The sequence below is a fragment of the Phodopus roborovskii genome, unplaced genomic scaffold (genome assembly GCF_943737965.1).
Source record: "Phodopus roborovskii unplaced genomic scaffold, PHOROB, whole genome shotgun sequence".
Lineage (NCBI taxonomy): Eukaryota > Metazoa > Chordata > Mammalia > Rodentia > Cricetidae > Phodopus > Phodopus roborovskii.
The window spans coordinates 945,919-964,298 of NW_026126611.1; the positions used below are offsets into that span (position 1 = coordinate 945,919).

General features: G+C 42.9%; 2 protein-coding genes across 2 annotated transcripts in view; one reads left to right on the forward strand and one right to left on the reverse strand.

The window, feature by feature from the left end:
• Fam120b (family with sequence similarity 120B) overlaps positions 1-18,380 on the reverse strand; it is a 417,663-nt gene that overhangs the window by 355,095 nt on the left and 44,188 nt on the right. The window lies entirely within an intron of this gene.
• Positions 4,399-14,044, forward strand: Psmb1 (proteasome 20S subunit beta 1). Its single transcript, XM_051206108.1, has 6 exons — positions 4,399-4,567; positions 7,324-7,431; positions 8,234-8,315; positions 9,796-9,925; positions 12,422-12,528; positions 13,566-14,044. Exons 1-6 carry the CDS (start codon positions 4,458-4,460, stop codon positions 13,749-13,751), a joined length of 723 nt encoding a protein of 240 aa, XP_051062065.1. The 5' UTR covers positions 4,399-4,457; the 3' UTR covers positions 13,752-14,044.

The following is an 18,380-nucleotide window of genomic DNA, read 5'->3' on the forward strand; positions in this document are numbered from 1 at the left end:
CTGGAACTGGGTTTCATAACATCACTTTAGTGGCTATAGATATGCATATGAATATGGAATAAGAGATTATGCAAAGGGATTTTTTTGTTTGATTTTTTTTTTTTAATTTGTAATGGTAGTGAGTGTGGTATATGCTGGTACAGGCCTTCTCATGTTAGCTGTATCAGTGAAAGGATTTCATACTCACTTTGAGAGGACACAGAACCCAAAAGACATTACTATAAACTCAATATTGAGAAATGCTTTTTTCCTTTTGGTTTTTCAAGACAAGAGTTTCTCTGTGTAGTAGTTAGGGCTGTCCTGGAACTTACTTTGTATACCAGGCTGGCCTTGAACTCACTGAGATCCACCTGCCTCTGCCTCTCAAGTGCTGGAACTAAAGGCAGAGCCATCACTGCCCAGCTTAAACTCACTATTGGGGGAAAAAAAAAAAAAAAAAAAAAAATGAAGAGATGGGCTAGAGAGATGGCTCAGGGGTCAAAAGCACTGCCTGTTCTTCTAGAGGTCCTGAGTTCAAGTCCCAGCAACATGATGGCTAACAAGCATCTGTAATGAGATCTGGTACCCTCTTCTGGCCTGCAGGGATACATGCAGGCAGAACACTGTACACATAACAAACAAACAAATATTAAGGAGAAAAAAATGAGATGCCTGTTTCTGAGAGATACTAGATATATAAGAGATACTAAAGTTACAAGAAAATTACATTTTCTGATATCAGAAAATGTTTTTATTATTCTACAACAGAAGTGCTCCAGATACAAAGATAAAGAGGATATAGTCCTTATCAATAAAAAAAAAAAAAAACAACAAAAGTAACTGCACAAAACTTAGCAAGCATTAAAATCGTAAGTATTTACTAAGTAAGGCAAGATGCAAGAAAGCTGAAACCAGAATGCATGTCTTCAAATCTTTGCAACTATGACTGCAGCTAGGCCTGGCAGGCAGTACATAACCAAGGGGCTGGAGAGGCTCAGCAGTTAAGAGCACTGTTGCTTTTCAGAAGACCTAGGTTTGATTCCTAGCACCCACATGGCTGCTCACAACTAGCTGTAAATCCAGCCCAGTTAACCCAGTGCTCTTCTGTCTTCCGTGGGCCCCAGGCATGTATGTGGTACACAAACAAACATACAGGTAAACATTCACATACATACATCTTTTTAAAAAATTAAGAAAATACTAAAGTTACATACCCTTTTGAGAGGCCAGATCTTTCAAAAGGCAGGAGCAATTTAACACAGGTCTAGCAAGAGGAACAAAAATGTACAAATCAGCACACACACACAAAGTGAAAGGAAGACAACAATTAATAAATAGAGTATACAGTATGTGACAGGCTTAAAGAAAGTTACTACAAGAGATGACAAAACTATAGGAGGGTTACATAATTCGGATCGAAAGATGTTATTACATGGGCAATGTTTTTGTTTGTTTGTTTGTTTGTTTGTTTTGTTTTGTTTTCCCTTCTAGACACGGTTTCTCCGGTGGCTTTGTAGACCAGGCTGGCCTCGAACTCACAGAGATGTGCCTGACTCTTTCTCTTGAGTGCTGGTATTAAAGGCATAGGCCACCACTGCCCACCTGGCAATGGGATTTTAAAGTACAGTTTCATTATCTCCTTTGTCAAGAGACGATAAATCTGAGAAAATTTCAGAGGTTACTGCTTCAGTTGAGCCAAAAAGATAATGACGGTTGGATTTAATGATCAGAGTATTACCGGAGATTTACCCAGATCATTTTGTGGGTATATAAGACGACCGAAATTTGTAGGATGCTATGCAGCGGTCATCTCACACCTGCATACGATATTAAAACCATCTTCCCTGACGTGTATCACAAGATCGAAACAATCAGTACACTAGCTCATTCTTAGGCTGTCTTTCAGGGTCTTCGCCTTTTGGAAACGGAGCCATCAAATCGGATTATTTGAGAAAGCACTGTGCAGCCTTCATGCGTCTACCTAACCCAGTCCGGCTACCCAGAGTTTTTGGGAAACCACACGCTAACCTGAGCCTTGAGGCGCGGAGAGCGTGTAAACCGAGAGTAGCTCGTGCTTATACGTCGATCCCTAACTGTGCTTGGACCTCGGGCTTCCGACGAGACGTTCAAGTCTCCTTCCTAACAAAACTGTCCTTACTCGGGCGGGAGGGACAGAACGAGCAGCAGCCCCAGGCCCGGGTACAACTAACTGTCTTCTGACTCTAACCGGGGGTGAGGTGGGGGGACCAGCCGGGGTGCGCGGCGCTGCCCGGTGCCAGCCCCTCCGAGACTCTCGCCCTCGGCTCCGGGTTTGAAGACCCCGCCGAAGCCGCGGCCCCGGCGGGCGACTGGTGCTCCCTCGCTCGCCCGCTCGCCCAGCCGCCGCTGCACGCGCCGAGGACCGTTCCCCGCCGGGGCCCGCGCGCCCGACGCCCCCGGGGGAACCCGCTGCGGAGGTCGCCTTGGCCGAGGCCCTCACACCCCCAGGAGAGGCTGAACGACCGTTACCTGGGGGCGCTGCGGAGAAAATGACGCGACCGCAGAAACCTAGCCAAACCGCCAGCACACACCCGCCGCCGCTACCGGGACTCGACCCCGCCGGAGCCCGACGCACATCTGATGCCGTCACTTCCGCCAGTTGCGCTCTTGACTGGCGGCGGGTCCCTCGCAAAGGAAACTAAGGGGCGGGGCTACCCGGCAGTTCCGGGGCGGGCCTTCCTCCCCTCCCTCCCTCCCCGCGTTAGAGGCTGCAAAGTGCGGTGTGTAGCGTTAACAGTTGAGGCTGTGCGTTAGGGAAGAAGCTCAAGCAAGCGTTCTATCACTGAGCTACATCCTCAGTCTAACATGGATCTTTTTATTGTTGTTGTTTTGAAAAAAAGGGTTTTTCTCTTGGTACACAGGCAGGCCTGGCTGTCCTGGGACTCACACTGGAGAACAGGCTGGCCTCGAACTCGGAGATCGTCCCGCCTCTGCCTCCCTTCCCTCCCTTCCCCTGGCCTCTGCCGTCGAGTGCAGGGATTAATTAAGGGCACGGGCTACCACGCCCCGCCAGTCCAATATGTCTTTACACTCAGTGTTACCCTCGACGAGCTCACAACGTCTACCATAACGTTGAATGATATAAGTAGCTCTGCCTCCTAGAAATTTGTGATATCAATAACGCGAATAGTAAGCAGATACTCCCTCATCATGTTCTCGGTGAAAGTTTTGACTTGTGTCTAAATAAGGAGAACAAAACAGGCGACGCTGAGTCACAAATTCATTTACATTTTAAGAGCTCTGCTGCTACCTGCTGTCTTCTGGGCTGTTCCAAGAAAACACCAGTTGTTTCTTAGGCTGCTTCTTAATGCTTGATTGAATTCCAACATATCTTGATTTCTTCTTTCCATGGTCCATCTGGGCAGAAAGGAAGTTCTGCTTACTTCCTTTCCCTTGCACTTTGCACCACGAGTTCCTTTAGGTTAGGGATGTGTGTGTGTGTGTGTGTGTGTGTGTGTGTGTGTGTGTGTTTCTGGTGGACAGTACCTGCATGTGCTAATATGTTTAGGGTGTTGACCTATGCATGGATCCTAGTAAGTTCAATAGTATTGTTTAGCTATTTTCTCCTAGATGAAACATTCCTGGAAGGACAGTGAACCTCGTAAGACTTAAGAAACTAAGAAAACTTAACAAAGGCCTGAAAAGAGGCAAGTTAAGGGGAGGTGGGTTCATTTTGGCTTGCATCTTGAGGGCGTACAGTCCAGCACGGGGGTGGGGGGGAGCTTGACAACTGGGAGAAGGGAGAATTCACATCGCATCAGCAGATCAGATGAATGTTAGTTTGCTTGCCTTTCTTCCTTTCTTCCTTTCTTCCTTTCTTCCTTCCTTCCTTCCTTCCTTCCTTTCTTTTCTTTCTTCCTTTTTCTTGTTCAGGAAGCCAGGCAATGAGATGGTGCAACTTATATTTAGGTAGGGTCTTCCTTTCTCAGCCGCACCGTCATAAAATAACCTGGATAAACATGCCCACGCGTTTTCACTAGGTGATTCTAGATTCCGTCAAGTTAATACTAACCATCAGGATCTCTTCCTGGGTCGCGTGGCTGCCTGCACACACACCACACGAGCTGATCATGCATCTTGACTGACCTCCAGGCCTTGATCGAACACAGCAGAAGCTGCTGATCCTTCTTCTCAAAGGCGGCGCCCCTTCACCAGTGTGACTGCTCTGCGATTGGCTTAGACTTTTGGTATGGCCAGACTTGTGACTTCTGATTCGCCACGAGCGAGTCCGAATGTTTTCTTGGGGTTGGACTTGGTGAACCCTGGCAGGATATGTGGCGGGACAGAGGCTTAGACCTCCGAGAGCAACGACGAGCGCGGGCTAGAGGAGCCCGGTGGGCGTGACGTGACGTGGGCGTGACGTGCGTGGGCGTGGCGTGGGGCGGAAGTGGACCTGCCCCGGCGGCCATTTTGCCGTGAGACAGCAGGAGTTGGGCGCGATGCTTTCCACCGCTGCTTACGGGGATCCCGAGCGGGAGCTGGGGATGAGGCCTCACGGCTCTGCCGGCCCTGTACAGATGCGGTTCTCGCCTTATGCCTTCAACGGAGGGTAAAAGCTCGGGGCGGCTGCGCTCGCGTCGGTCGAGCGGGCGGGTGTGGGCATGGCGGGGGTGCATGCTCTGTCCGGGTGCACAGAGCGGTGGTGCGCGAACGCCCCCGGTGATGCATGCTCCCGCATGGGCGGGCTCCCACCTGAGCCCTCTGCCCCGTGGGCTGTCGTTTCGTGGGGGCTCGAACACGTATCCAGAGCGAGGCAGCGGGCGAGGGGCGACGTCCTTGTCATCATTGATTTGTCGTGGTTGTTAGACGCGTAGCTGTTAATGTCGCTGAGCCTTCTGATCATTTATTACATCACACAGAAAATAGAAAATAGCATCGGTTACTTGGTTTTGTAGATCACCGACTTTTTAATTTTTTTTTCCTATTTTAAAGTTCGGGGATGAAGTAGAGGTTGTTTTGTTCTACTGGGCAGGTTCTACAGGTTCTACTGAGCTGTACCCCCTACCCCCCACCCCCTGGCCTTAGACGGTTGGCACTGCGTGTGTGTGTGTGTGTGTGTGTGTGTGTGTGTGTGTGTGTGCGCGTGTGTGTGCTTACTCTGACATTGCATGTGCATTTAAATTATCCGATTTGTTCGAAGGGATGTTTTTCCTTCGAAGTTAGGACCTTTGGCAATACAGGGATATAGTCTTTATCAAATTTTATACATTGAAACAACCAATTAATGTGGCTTGTTAAGAAAAGCAGCCAGGCGGTGGTGGCACACGACTTTAATCCCAGCACTCGGGAGGCAGACGCAGGAGGATCTCTGAGTTCGAGGCCAGCCAACCTGGTGTACAGAGTGAGTTCCAGGACAGCTAGGACTGTTCCACAGAAAAAACCCTGTCTGGAAAAAGACGGGGGGGGGGGGGGGGGGGGAGAGAGAGAGAGAACAAAACAGCTGGGATAATACCAGCACTCAGGAGGCAAAGGCCAGTCTGGTCTGCAGAGCAAGTTCCATGGCTATAAGGAGAAACCTTGTCTCGAAAAAGAAAAGAAGAAAGATTAACTATGTCTTTATGAAATACTGATTTTAGCCTTGGCTGTGCCATTTGAAGAACAAATGGGAATGTGTGCTATGTGGGTTCCTTTCAGTTTCTTGAGCTAATAATAAACAGGTTGAAGGAGACTCAAGGTAGTTATACTTTTGTAAGCTGCAAGCAGCTAAGGGACTATTTATTTCATAGTGTTAGACCTTGGCTCTTGGCATTTAAACAGCTTGTGTGAATTAGGACTGGTTTTAAACCTATAACTTTCGTTTTCCAGTGTGCTTCTTACTCTGCCTGTGGACACTAAGTACTTACATTGTAAGGTTTGTTCTGAGTGCAGTACTCACTATTCACCTTTTAACCTCCTGCAGTTCCTCTTAATCCATAGCTTTCTGCATAGTTACTTACAGCTCTTTCTGTTGTTATTGTTCCTTTTAGCATATATTGCAACTAGCTGGACAAGCAGCCTGTGGTTCTACAAAATGTTAATTTCTTTTTGTAGCTTCCAGATTTTGTCAAAGACTTTTACGTGCCTCATCTCTGGGAGCATAATTCCCAAGTGTGATTTTATAACTTTATTTCTCAAAGGCCCCCAGATTCTGGCTTCTTTGGGAAAAAATTTCTAAGTGCATTTTCTGTTTTCACCAGAACTCATGTTGGTAAACAAAACAAGCAGGGTGATTATTCCTTTCAGTCACCTTCTGATCCTTAAAGGGATTATGTCATCACTCTGCTTATCAAAGTTTAAAGTCAGGGCATTGTAGTTATTTTTCCCACCAAACACATTTAGGTAGTTATAAAAACTTGGTTGCATACTTGGCGATGTGTTGGCATTTTTCTGCCCCCTGGCTGCTATGCCACTCTTATTGGAACAGTATATATAACCCATTTCACATACTGTATTAGTGCCAGAGTTGTCTGAAAACCTCACATTGCAAATGGAACTTTTCTCATTCTTGTCTGACTAACCTTCGGGACTCCTTGCTAAAATTCTAAAATCTAGCTTGGCACTCCTGGCTAAAATTCTAAGATCTAGCTTGGTACTTGGGATCTTCTGTAACGGTTCATCACAGCATGTGTGTCTCCAGTTACACAGAGGGCCACCTCAGTTAAGTGGACTATTGTAATGTCTTTCTCCTTCTATTGCTGTTTGTGGTTTGGGGAATGCTTTGGATCTTTAGAACTCATTTCAGTAAATGTTTCCTGGGTGTTTATTTCCTAGAAGGAACTATGCTAGGTACTTTAATGTGAATTATGTAACACAACAGATACTGTTATTACCATCAACTTGAACATGAAGAATTTATCCAAAGTGGCATGAATAGGCCTCTCCCTTGAGTAGCAGTGCTCAGGTGTTTAGTCATCACAAAGGACATCCCCACCGTATGCCACAGTGAGGGTTCACTCTCTAGAAGAGCAGTCGCACAGCAGGCAAGCGTCAGGCGGATTTTATAGTTGCCAGCTCCTTTATAGTCTTATAACACCACAATAGGAGATAGTTACTGTTAGTCACTTACCGGGGAAAACATCATTAGGATCTAGGTTCTTTTGTGGTCTTGCTCTGGGGTTCTTCAGTAGTAAGTCATCAGAAATCATATAGAAAGAAAAAGAAAAGCTTGCTTTTTTGACTGTTGTGTGACAGACTTTTCCTGGGAAGACATTATACATACACAAACCTGCTCCATGACCGACTGAAGTTTAAGTATTTGAAGGGAGAGAGTTGTTATCCTGAAGAATTAATGTTTGTTTGTTTGTTTGTTTGTTTTAAATTCATCAGTACTGTATTGGCAATTGCTGGAGAAGATTTTTCCATTGTTGCTTCAGACACCCGGTTGAGTGAAGGTTTTTCAATTCATACTCGAGATAGCCCCAAATGTTACAAACTGTAAGTAAATCAGTCTTTCTAAGATTTATTTTATGTGTGTATGTGTTTTGTCTGTATGTATGTCTGCACACCATGTGTGTGCAGTGTCCACAGAAGCCAGAAGAAGGAGGGCATCAAATCCCCTAGAACTAGAGTTATAGTTGGTTATTAGCTGCCATATGGATACTCTGGATTTAACCCAGCCAGGCCCTCTGGAAGAACAGCCAGTGCCATCCATTGATCCTCTTTGTAGTCCATAAGTAAATATTTCTAGAGAGACATTTCACTGCCTTTGTGGTGGCAGTTGGGAAGGTGATGGCTAATCACAGAACTGTTAAACTTGGGGTAGGAATGTACCGAACAAGGCTTGGATTCTTTGCATAGGCGTTTAAGGTGATGTGGAGTAGAAAATAAGGAAGGCAGCCTTGCCATGTTCCAGTCCCAGGTATGTGAAGCCGTGAACTTCGTCTTGTCCTCCCAGTTCCCAGCTACCAGTTTATCTATCTTATTGACTGTTCTTCCGTAAGGAGATTAGAATTAGACTTTAGTCATATGTTCAAATATTTGTAGCTTCATTTTTTTCTTTTCTTTTTATTTTATTCTGTAGAAGTAGTCAGATTTATGAAGCTCCTTGGACTAACATCATGCTTCACCTTTCTTTCCCACCCCTAGATTGTAAAATAGTCACCCTTATTTTCTTTAGCCCATTATTAATAGTAAAATTGACTTGGTGTAAGGATATGTTGCTGCAAAGGAGGTGGCTAGTTGTTAATTTGTGAGCCCTGTTTTATCAACTAATTTTCCTGAAACTGGCTTTTTATAGAACAGACAAAACAGTCATTGGCTGCAGTGGTTTTCATGGGGATTGTCTCACTCTGACAAAGATAATTGAAGCAAGATTAAAGGTAGGTGCTTTTGTACATGCCTACCCTCTTACAACAGTTCATAAGATTCTTCTGGGCCTCGGTATGACTGCTGCATTAGAGAGAGAGATAGCAAGTTAACAGGTGAAGTTAGCATATCCTAGAAATAAAACAATGCCACCACTGGCTGTTGCGGTTACACAAATAACAGGAAACTGCAGCTTGTTTAAACCTCTACCTTGTCAGGATTGCCTACCTTCTGGCGGCAGCTCTTCTAAAGCTTCTCCTTCTAAAGTGTATCAAGTCTAGCTGTGGCAGAAGATAGCCTAGGCAGCCTATAGACAAGAACATGATTCGGAACTGTCTGCTGACCTTTCCTTCTTCACACCTTTCCATACTAGTAGGCAGCATAAGAAAAGGAAAAGTAATCGATCCCTGGAGCATTGATGAAGGGTGGCGGCCCGTCATCTGGCAGGGATGATGTGATAGAAACATGTTAGGAGTGACCACAGCCTCCGTTGCCTACTTGAGATCACAGTCAGAAAACATTTACTTAATTTACATTTGCTGTGTGACTGTGTAGACATTATTTTACTGTATGCTTTAGAACATCTAGTATTGAAAGCTTCAGAAACTTCCATTAGCAAATATACCTTGCCTTTTAATTCATATTTTACTATAACTTATCTTAGAAATTCATTGTTATGTTCTGCTTTTTGTTATATGGCTTATTTGTGATTGTTCAGTGTTTTCCCCTTGATCTACAGTAGGTAGGCTTTGCTTTAGATAATGCTTGCTATGTGACTAACAAAAATTGGTGAGCTTAGCCAGGCATGGTGGCACAGGCCTTTCATCCCAGCACTCTTGAGATGCGAGACAGGTGGATATCTGAGTTGAGACCATCCTGGTCTACAAAGCAAGTTCCAGGACAGCCAAGGCAAGAAACCATGTGAAAAAAAGCAACAAAATTGTGAACTTAAAATCCATTTGATGTTTATAATTTTTGTGAATAATTTAAAGTTTATAAGGGTTTAGTATATCAGGATTATGACATTCCTGTATTAGTGTCCTAAGATCTTTTTTAACCTCTCCATTTATCTTATGGCTGTTTGGTCTACACATGCATATGTATACCATGAGCATGCCTGGTACTCAAGGAGGTCAAAAATGGTATCAGATCTCCTAGAACTGTTCATAAACAATTGTAAGCCGCCATGTAGGTGCTGGGACACAAACCCAGGTCTTTGCAAGAGCACTGGGTGCTCTTACTCTGCTGAGCCATCTTTTTATAGTCCCTGTGGTCATGTTTTTAATACTGTTTCCCTTGAGGTGGACACTTGAGAAGCAAGGCCACTGCCCTTTCACAACGGATGATAACCCCCTCAGATGATATCTGGTTAGGAAGGGAGCTTTTGTGTCTCACTAAGGAGTGCCTGTCTGTACTGTGTACTGGTTGTCACTGAAGTTTGACAGGTTCTGACTCTGCTCTCCTGTTTTGTTTTGATGCTTGCAAACCGTGAAGATGTACAAGCATTCCAACAACAAGGCCATGACCACAGGGGCGATTGCCGCAATGCTGTCCACCATCCTGTACTCACGGCGCTTCTTCCCCTACTACGTTTACAACATCATCGGTGGCCTCGACGAAGAAGGTAACGTCCTGCTTTCTATTTCGTAAATGTGTGTGCTTCTGCCTGGAGTTGAGCCATTTCATCCAGCCGCCATGTGGGTGTTGGAAATCAAATTAGAGCAGCAAGTGATGAGCTGTGCCTCTAATCACAGCCCCTTCCTTATTTTATTCAGTTGTTTGTACCTTTGAACATACCCATTATTTTTAATTTTCTGTTTGGTATTTAATCTAACTCACTCTGATTGGATGTGACTGCTCTAGGGTTAATGTTTTTGTGTATGTGTGTGTGTTAGTTTTTCTAGTTTCTTGTTACTATATTATGATTTAGTGATTTTTGTTTGTTTATCAGCTATATTCTTTCAGTTGAAATAGTTGCAATGTTCAGGTGGGGCTTGGGTTCAGTAGTTTATTATTTAGAAAACAATTCCTTCTAGGAGCTCTGGGTCCCTCATGTGATCGCCATCTCATTCCCTGAGTAGAATACAAACTGGGAGAGCAGCCAGTTAATAATGGTGTCCTCTGAGACCTTAGTTGGAGGATAAATAACCGAGGGTAGAATACAGCATATTTGTTGGATTTTAGTTAAGATTAGGAGTGGGAGGAAGTAGGGTAGGTGAGGATAAGGATTAAGTATTAGGTCAACTTTGAAAAGAAAAAAAAATGGGTGAAGTAGCTGGGAGGGGAAAGTAGGGTACTGTTAAGGTCTACAGATTTTTAGAGATTGTCTAAGTTAAGGGAATTTATGATTAAGTAAAAAGAGAAAATATCCAGGATGAGAAGATGTAGGAGTAAAAGGGGAGGGTATATGAGTTGTGGCTAAAGAGTAAAAAAAATTGCCTTTGTAAAGTGGGCTACGAAAACAAGTATGCAGCACAAGCAAGCCTGGCTCTTGTTCTTATCCCTAGTGCCTGCGTCTTTCCCAGTGGGAACTCAGCCTCACTCTGACACAGTTGGCTAGTGGGTGTGAAGGTGATGATGGGGGGGGGTATTGGTCTACAATTTTTTTTTTTTTTTTTTTTTTTTTTTTTTTAGGATAAATCCTGTTCTGTACATGAAATTATTCTTGTGCTTGGGCTTGTTTGCTTCCGACAGATAGTGACGCAAATAGTTTTTCCAAAAGACATAGTTTGATTTCAGTGGAGTCTGCAAGGATCACTGGTTTCTTATATACATTAGTTCCTGTTCCATAAGACACTCCCAAGTAACTACGTAGAGGCTTAATATTAATTATAAATATTCGGCCAAATAGCTAAGGTGTTGAATGTGTTTCTCTTACCAAAAAAAACAAAAAGAGTTGCTTGGGCTGGAGAGATGCTTTAGCATTTAGAGTGCTTGCTTTTCTTCCAGAGGACCTGAGTTTGGAGTCCAGCACACACATTGGCCAGCTTAGAGTTGCCTGTGACTCCACACCCAAGGAAACTCTTGCCCTCCACAGACACATATGATGTGGATATTCACGTGGATACATAAATTAAAAATAGTTTCTTTTTCTTTTTTTTTTTTTTTTTGAAGTTATCCCTTATCATTCTAGTAATCCAAAACAAGCTGTAACATTTTGGGAAAAATAAAGCTCTTAACTGGTAACTTTTCTGTTTTGCTGAAACCCTTCATTTATTAAATAGTACATAAATAATTGTTACCATTAAATTGGGTTTGCTGGTGTTCAGCAGGGGGTGGTTCTCAACCTGTACCCAAGCCTGGCGATGAATTTACTACCCTCCTGCTCTAGCCTAAAATATGGTGTCCTCGGCGTTTCTATTGCTTCGCTGAAAAAAAGCAAGTTGGTAGGAAAGGGTTTATTTGGATAATACTTTATTATTGAAGGAAGCCTGGACAGAACTCAGTAAACAGGGCGGCAGGAGCCGATACAGAGACATGGAGGTGTGCTGCTTACTAGCTTGTTCATCATAACTTGCTCAACTTGTTTTCTTATACAACCCAGGACCACCAGCCCAGCGATGGCCCCACCCACAGAGGGCTGAGCCCTCCTGCATCAATCCCTTGTTAAGAAGATGCCCTACAGACTTGCCTTTAGCCCAATCTTATGGAGGCATTTTCTCAATTGAGGTTCCCTCCTCTCTGGGACTCCAGCTTGTGTCAAGTTGACATAGAACTAGCCAATACAAATGGTTTTTAGAGTATATTGTTAGAGTATGTTTACTCGATAGTTAAAGGGACACACGCAGTAAAAAAATATATATATATATTTTTTTGTTTATTGGGTCTATGCTGAAACTACGCAAGCTATTTGTTAGAAATAGTATGAAGATTTTGATCATTACCCAATATGTCTGAGTGGCCTGCTTGTCCAGGGCCATCAGATTGGTTGCCAGTGACTTTACTTGTAGGCAAGTTGGCCACAGTGTTGGGACATCAAGATGTGAACCTCTTGTCTGACCCCATTCCACTGCACAACAGTAAACATACTCTGACCTTTGCCAAAAGTTTAGCCAGGTCGATAGCACCCCACCCTGTTTTGACTACCTCTCAGTGTTGTGTGTACTATTTCTTCTTTAAGGAAAGGGAGCTGTGTATAGCTTTGATCCGGTGGGCTCCTACCAGAGAGACTCCTTCAAGGCTGGAGGTTCAGCAAGTGCCATGTTGCAGCCTCTGCTTGACAACCAGGTAATATGCTGTTCCTCTGCCTGAGCAGCAGAGGCAGCTGTGGTGGCCTCCAGCTTTTTTACTGTGCTGAGATGCTGCTAAGGTCTTGACTGGTTTCCCTACCAAACCATTTCTCTTTTCTGTTCTGGGGCCATGTAGCCTCCACCTGCCCCGTGGCTTTGCAGACTCCTTCTGTGCAGTAATGTCACGTTTTGTTTTGTTTCCATGCTGTCTTTACCTGATGTCACATAAATGTCTCCTTTATTACCCTTCCTGTTTCTGAGCTGTAGTCTATCTCCCAACTAAAATTTTGTTTTTATCCCTCCTCGACTCAGACCTGCTTTTACTAGGTTATCTTATAATTCTTTCATCCTCTAAGCAGATTATCTAATTCATGCTGCTCATGATTCCTGTACTACACCCAGCCTGTGCTTTTTCCTGAAATGTCTCCTGTCTGATCCCACACTTTAGTCAGGAATATTTGATGCTCTCCAATTTCAGTGCCTTCTAGTTTTGTTTCTACTGCCATTATAAAATACCGTGACCAAAAGCAGCTTGGTGAGGCATTTATTTCAGCTTAACAACTTACACTCTATAACACAAGAACCTGCAGGCAGGAGCTGAAGCGTAGGCTGTGGAGGATGTGGCTTACTGGATTGTTCCCATGGTTGTTCAGCCAGCTTACACAGTCTGATGGAGGCATTTTCTCAGCTGAAGTCTTCCCTTCCCTGATACCCTGCCCAAGTTCTTCTGATAAAGCTGGCCATTTGGGGCTGTCTTAGCTCCCTTTCACCTTACTATGAATTTTTTTTTTTTTTTTTTTTTTTTAAACAGTGTTTATGTCTACCTCAGTGTGTTTGTGCTTTTGAGAAGTTGAAAAGCCAGATTTTTGTTGTGTTTAAGCTGGCTAGAATATCTTTAGTCTGAAAGACTTGCTAATGTGACCTGATACATTCAGTACAGATCCTGGGACATGGGGGGAGTGGGCTGTGGGAGGTTGGGGCCTTCCTTACGTCTTGGGTTCACATGGTGCTTTATATGAGTTTTTGTCTCTCTAGGTTGGTTTCAAAAATATGCAGAATGTGGAGCATGTCCCCCTGACTTTGGACAGAGCGATGAGGCTGGTGAAAGATGTCTTTATTTCTGCAGCTGAGAGAGACGTGTACACTGGCGATGCCCTCAGGATCTGCATCGTGACCAAAGAGGGTATCAGGGAGGAGACAGTTCCCCTTCGGAAAGACTAATTGTGGGCCACATATTGGAGCTGTGGCACAAGTTTGGTTTTTATTAAAAAGAAACATAAAGTACTCATTTTCTTACAGTGTGTCTTCTCTAAGCATAACAAATTGGGAAGAATTTCTTCCTTTGTGGCTGTAGAGATGACTCATCAGTTAAGAAAGTATGGCTCTTACAGAGGACCTAAGTTTGATTCCCAACACCCATATGTAACTAGTTCCAGGGGACACAGTGCTCTCTCTCCTTAACGTGCACATAAGTATATGTACTTGAAGAATAAAATGTTTAAGAATTTCTTTTACTAATCTGGGTATGTTTATTTATTTAAGATTTACATTATATGTATGTGCTTATGTGAAAAAAAATGTGATTAGGGTGATAGTGTCTTGGTTTGTTTTTCAAGACGGACTCTCCCCCCCCCCCCCTTAAAAGTTATCCCAGTTGTTTAAGACAGGGACTTGGATAAGGACACACCTAGTCAGCACATTCACCCACAATAATACAGTTCTCCTCCCGGAATCCATGTTCCACAGTGTAGTCCCTAGCAGCCACAATGATGCTCTGTTGGGCCTGCCTACCTTATTAAGTCCCAGTTCAGAAAGGTGTAATTATGCCTTTTTCTTTGTTTTATTTCAGAGTATGCCCAGAGCTTAAGGACTTTTTTAACTCCCCAGTGCTTTGGACTTCCTTATTTTCTAACCCTATCCATGTCGTGCCATTGACACACACACACACACACACCACTGTCTATTCTCATCTATGGGCAGCTGTGATATTTATAGTTTGCCTGTCCTTGTATTTTTATTTTAAATTCTAATGGATGGTCCTCAATCTTAGAAAAATAGAAAAGGAGACAGGGTTTCTGTGTTGGCCGGGGGCTTTCCTGGAACTCAGTTTGTACACCAGGCTGGCTTCAAATTCACAGAAATGCAAATGTTGGGATTAAAGGCATATACCACCACCATTCAGCCAATAACCACCTTTTAAAAACTAGGATGTTGGGCTGAAGCAATGACTCAGCAGTTAAGAACACTATCAGCTCTTCCAGGAGACTCAAGTTCAGTTTTCAGCACCCACATGGCAACTCTTTTTTTTTTTTTTTTTTTCTTTTTTCTTTTTTTTTTTTTTTTTTTCCCAAGACAGGGTTTCTCTGTATTGCTTTGGAGCCTGACCTGGAACTAGCTCTGTAGACCAGGCTGGCCTCAAACTCACAGAGATCTGCCTGCCTCTGTCTCCCGAGTGCTGAGATCAAAGGCATGCACCACCAACACCCAGCTCACATGACAACTCTTGACCGTCTGTAACTCTAGACCCAGGGGATCAATCCCTGGGATCTGTGGCCAGCAGGCATGCATGTGGATGGACACACATACAAGCAAAACACCCGTGGACAATAAACAAAAGTTTTAAAAAATGGGTTCTTTCTTAAATTAATTAAATTTGTGTTCTTACTTGTCATTCTGCAAATGTAGAAATCAGGACAATAAATAAGTTCTTCCATTATGTGGACCCTGGGAATGGAACTTGGGTAGTGTGTAGCAATTTCCTTAACTGAAACATTCATCCTGCAGGTAAGTGCTTTAAGGTGGAAGGCAAACAAGTCAAAATAACTACAGGAAGTCCCTGAAACTGACCAGATTCTCTAGGTTCCTCCCTCCAAGATTAAACAATAAAGACTGTTGAGAGTTACTCTCAGACAAGACAAGCTGCAAAGCATACTTCTGAGACTATAGACCAGTTGCTTGGAAGGAGAAATGAGCCGATCTTCCTAGAAAAGGTTTAGACCAACTGAGGCACCTGGAAAGGACACTCCACAAACTGTTAAGGTGCTGTGCTTGCAGGCTGTGTATCATACTTCAGGTTTAGTGAGCTGTCATCGGTGATGGAGTGGACTTTGGTGATGCAGCTGTCTTTGAGTCATTTCTGCCCCTATAACCATACACCCATACTCCTGTAAATACCATCAATAAAACGTATTTGTTCACCAAGTTGGGCTTTGGTGGTGTCCATACTTTGGTCTCTTGTAGATTCCCTATCTAGGGTGAGTAGACTTGTAAGTAGCCCCTCCAAAGGAAAAGTCTGCCATATGACAGGTGTTTACCCACTGTTTTCTTGGTGGGTTTGTTGTTGTTGTTTGTGTATTCTATATAATAACCCTCTACCAAATATGTAGCTCTCAGGGGTTCCCCTTTATTTGGGGGCTGCTCTTCTATTGTTTGTTGTACAGAAGCCTTTTATTTTCTCAAGCCCTACCATAATTTTAGCTGTGCCTGTATGATGACATGTACTCCCTACTTTTAAAATTGTAGTTTTACATTTGTAAATGTTTTTGCCTGCATATGTCTGTGTGCCATGGAAGCCAGAAGACATCTGATCTTCTAGAACTTTAGTTACACAGATTGTGAGATGCTTTGTGGGTACTGGGAACTGAACACATCCTCTGGTAGTGTAGTCAGTGATCTTAGTTCCTGAACCATTTCTCTCTAGCTCCATATGTCCTACTTGTTTCTATAATAGTTTCAGATTCTATGTTAAGGTGTTTGATTCATTTGTAGTTGCTTTTTGTGCAGGATGAGAGATAAGGTTGAGTCCCATACTTCAACAAGTGGATGTCCAGTTTTCCCAGCAGCCTTTGCTAAAGGGATTATCTTTCTAATGTGTATTTTTTTTTCCATCATTGTTGAAACCAGGTGGCTGTAAATTCGTGGACTTATAGCTATGTCCTTTATTCCACTCATTTAGATGTCTGATTTTGTGCCAGTACCATGCCATTTTTATTACTATGGCTTTGTAGTATAACTTGAAATCAGGTATGGTGATGCCATTAACAGTATTCTTTTTGTTCAGGGTTGTTTAGGCAATCTTTAGTCTTTTGTGCTGCTATATTTTAATTTTTTTAAAATTTTTGTTTGTTTTCTATGTCTCTGAAGAATGGTCCCAAAATTTTTACTGAAATTGTATTGCATCTGTGTCTTAGGGTTTCTGTTGCTGCAACAAAACACTTTGACCAGAAAGCAAGTTGGGGAGGAAAGGGTTTGGCTAATACTTCCACATCTGTTCATCACTGAAGGAAGTCAGAACTCAAACAGGGCAAGGTCCTGGAGGCAGGAGCTGATGCAGAAGCCATGGAGGGGTGCTGCCTACTGACTTGCTTAGCCTGCTTTCTCGTTCTTTTTGGTTTTTTTTTTGAGACAGGGCTTCTTTGTGTAGCTTTGGCTGTCCTGGAACTTGCTCTGTAGATCAGGCTGGCCTGGAACTGATAGAGATATGCCTGCCTCTGCCTCCAGAATGCTGAGATTAAAGGCATGTACCACTACTGACTGGCTCAGCCTGTTTTTTTTTTTTTTTTTTTTTTTTTTATTTTATTTTATATAACCAAGTCCATTTAAATGAAAACAAATATTTATAGACAATATTTTGGAATTTGGGCATTGTTCTTTCCAAACTACTTCCTCAGCCTGTTTTCTTACAGAACCTAGGACCTCCAGCCCAGGGACAGCCCCACTCAAATGGGCTGAGCTTTCTTTCCCATCAGTCACTAGGAAAATGCCTTACATGGAGGCATTTTCTCAATTAAGGTTTTCACCTTTCAGATGACTCTAGTTTGTCAAGTTGGCATGAGACTAGCCGGCACACATCTGTATGTTGTTTTGTGTAAGATGGCCATTTTGACAATTAGTCCCTCCATCTCTTCCTGAGTTTCTTCCTTCAGTGTCTTTATAGAGGTTTTTTTGTTTCCTTGGTTAAGTTTATTCCAACTAAGATGGTGAATGTGTGTCTGGTTGAGTGTGTGTGTGTGCTGAATGGGGCTGTTCCCCTCACTTTTTCTGTTTGTAGTTGTATATAGGAGCTGCTGCTTTTTCATATGGTAAATTCATAAACTGACACTTTGAAAGTGTTTTATCTGCTCTAGTTTTCTGTTGGAGTGGATGGCATCTCATATTAAAATTATTTCATCTACAAATACGTATTTTTATTTCTTGTCTTACTGTTCTGAGATTTCAAGCACTATATTGAATAGGAATAGAGAAAGACTTGTTCCTTATCTTGGTGAAAATGGTTCAAGTATTTCTGCCCTTAGCATGATTTTGGTTGTGGTCTTGTATATTGACTTCATTATGTTGAGAATTATGTCCCCTGTATCCCTAAATTCTCCAGCAAAGTTTTCATGAATTTTCAAAGACTCTTTCTAAACCTCTTTCATTTCTGTACTTGAGTCTACTTGTGGTATGAATTACATCTATTGCTTTATGTATGTTCAATCTTCTCTTTAATGATGTCAGTTTGATTGTGGTGAATGATTTTTTTGATGTAATCTCTAATTCATTTGTTAGTGTTTTGTGGAGAACTTTTGCATCTGTGTTCATCAGTCTGTAATTTTATTTTTGTTGTCTCTGTCTGATTTTGGTATCAGCATGGCATTGACTCATGTGAAGGGCAGATGAAATGGTAGTGAACATGTTGGAATCTGGGCTTTTCTTCAGCTGGAAGATTTTTATGACTGCTCCAATCTACCGCTGGTTATAGGACTATTTAAATTATCTTTTTCTCCTTGGTTTGGTTTTGGTAGTTCATATGCATCTAGGATTTTATCCATTTCCTTTAGATTTTTCAAATTTAGTGGAATATAGATTTGT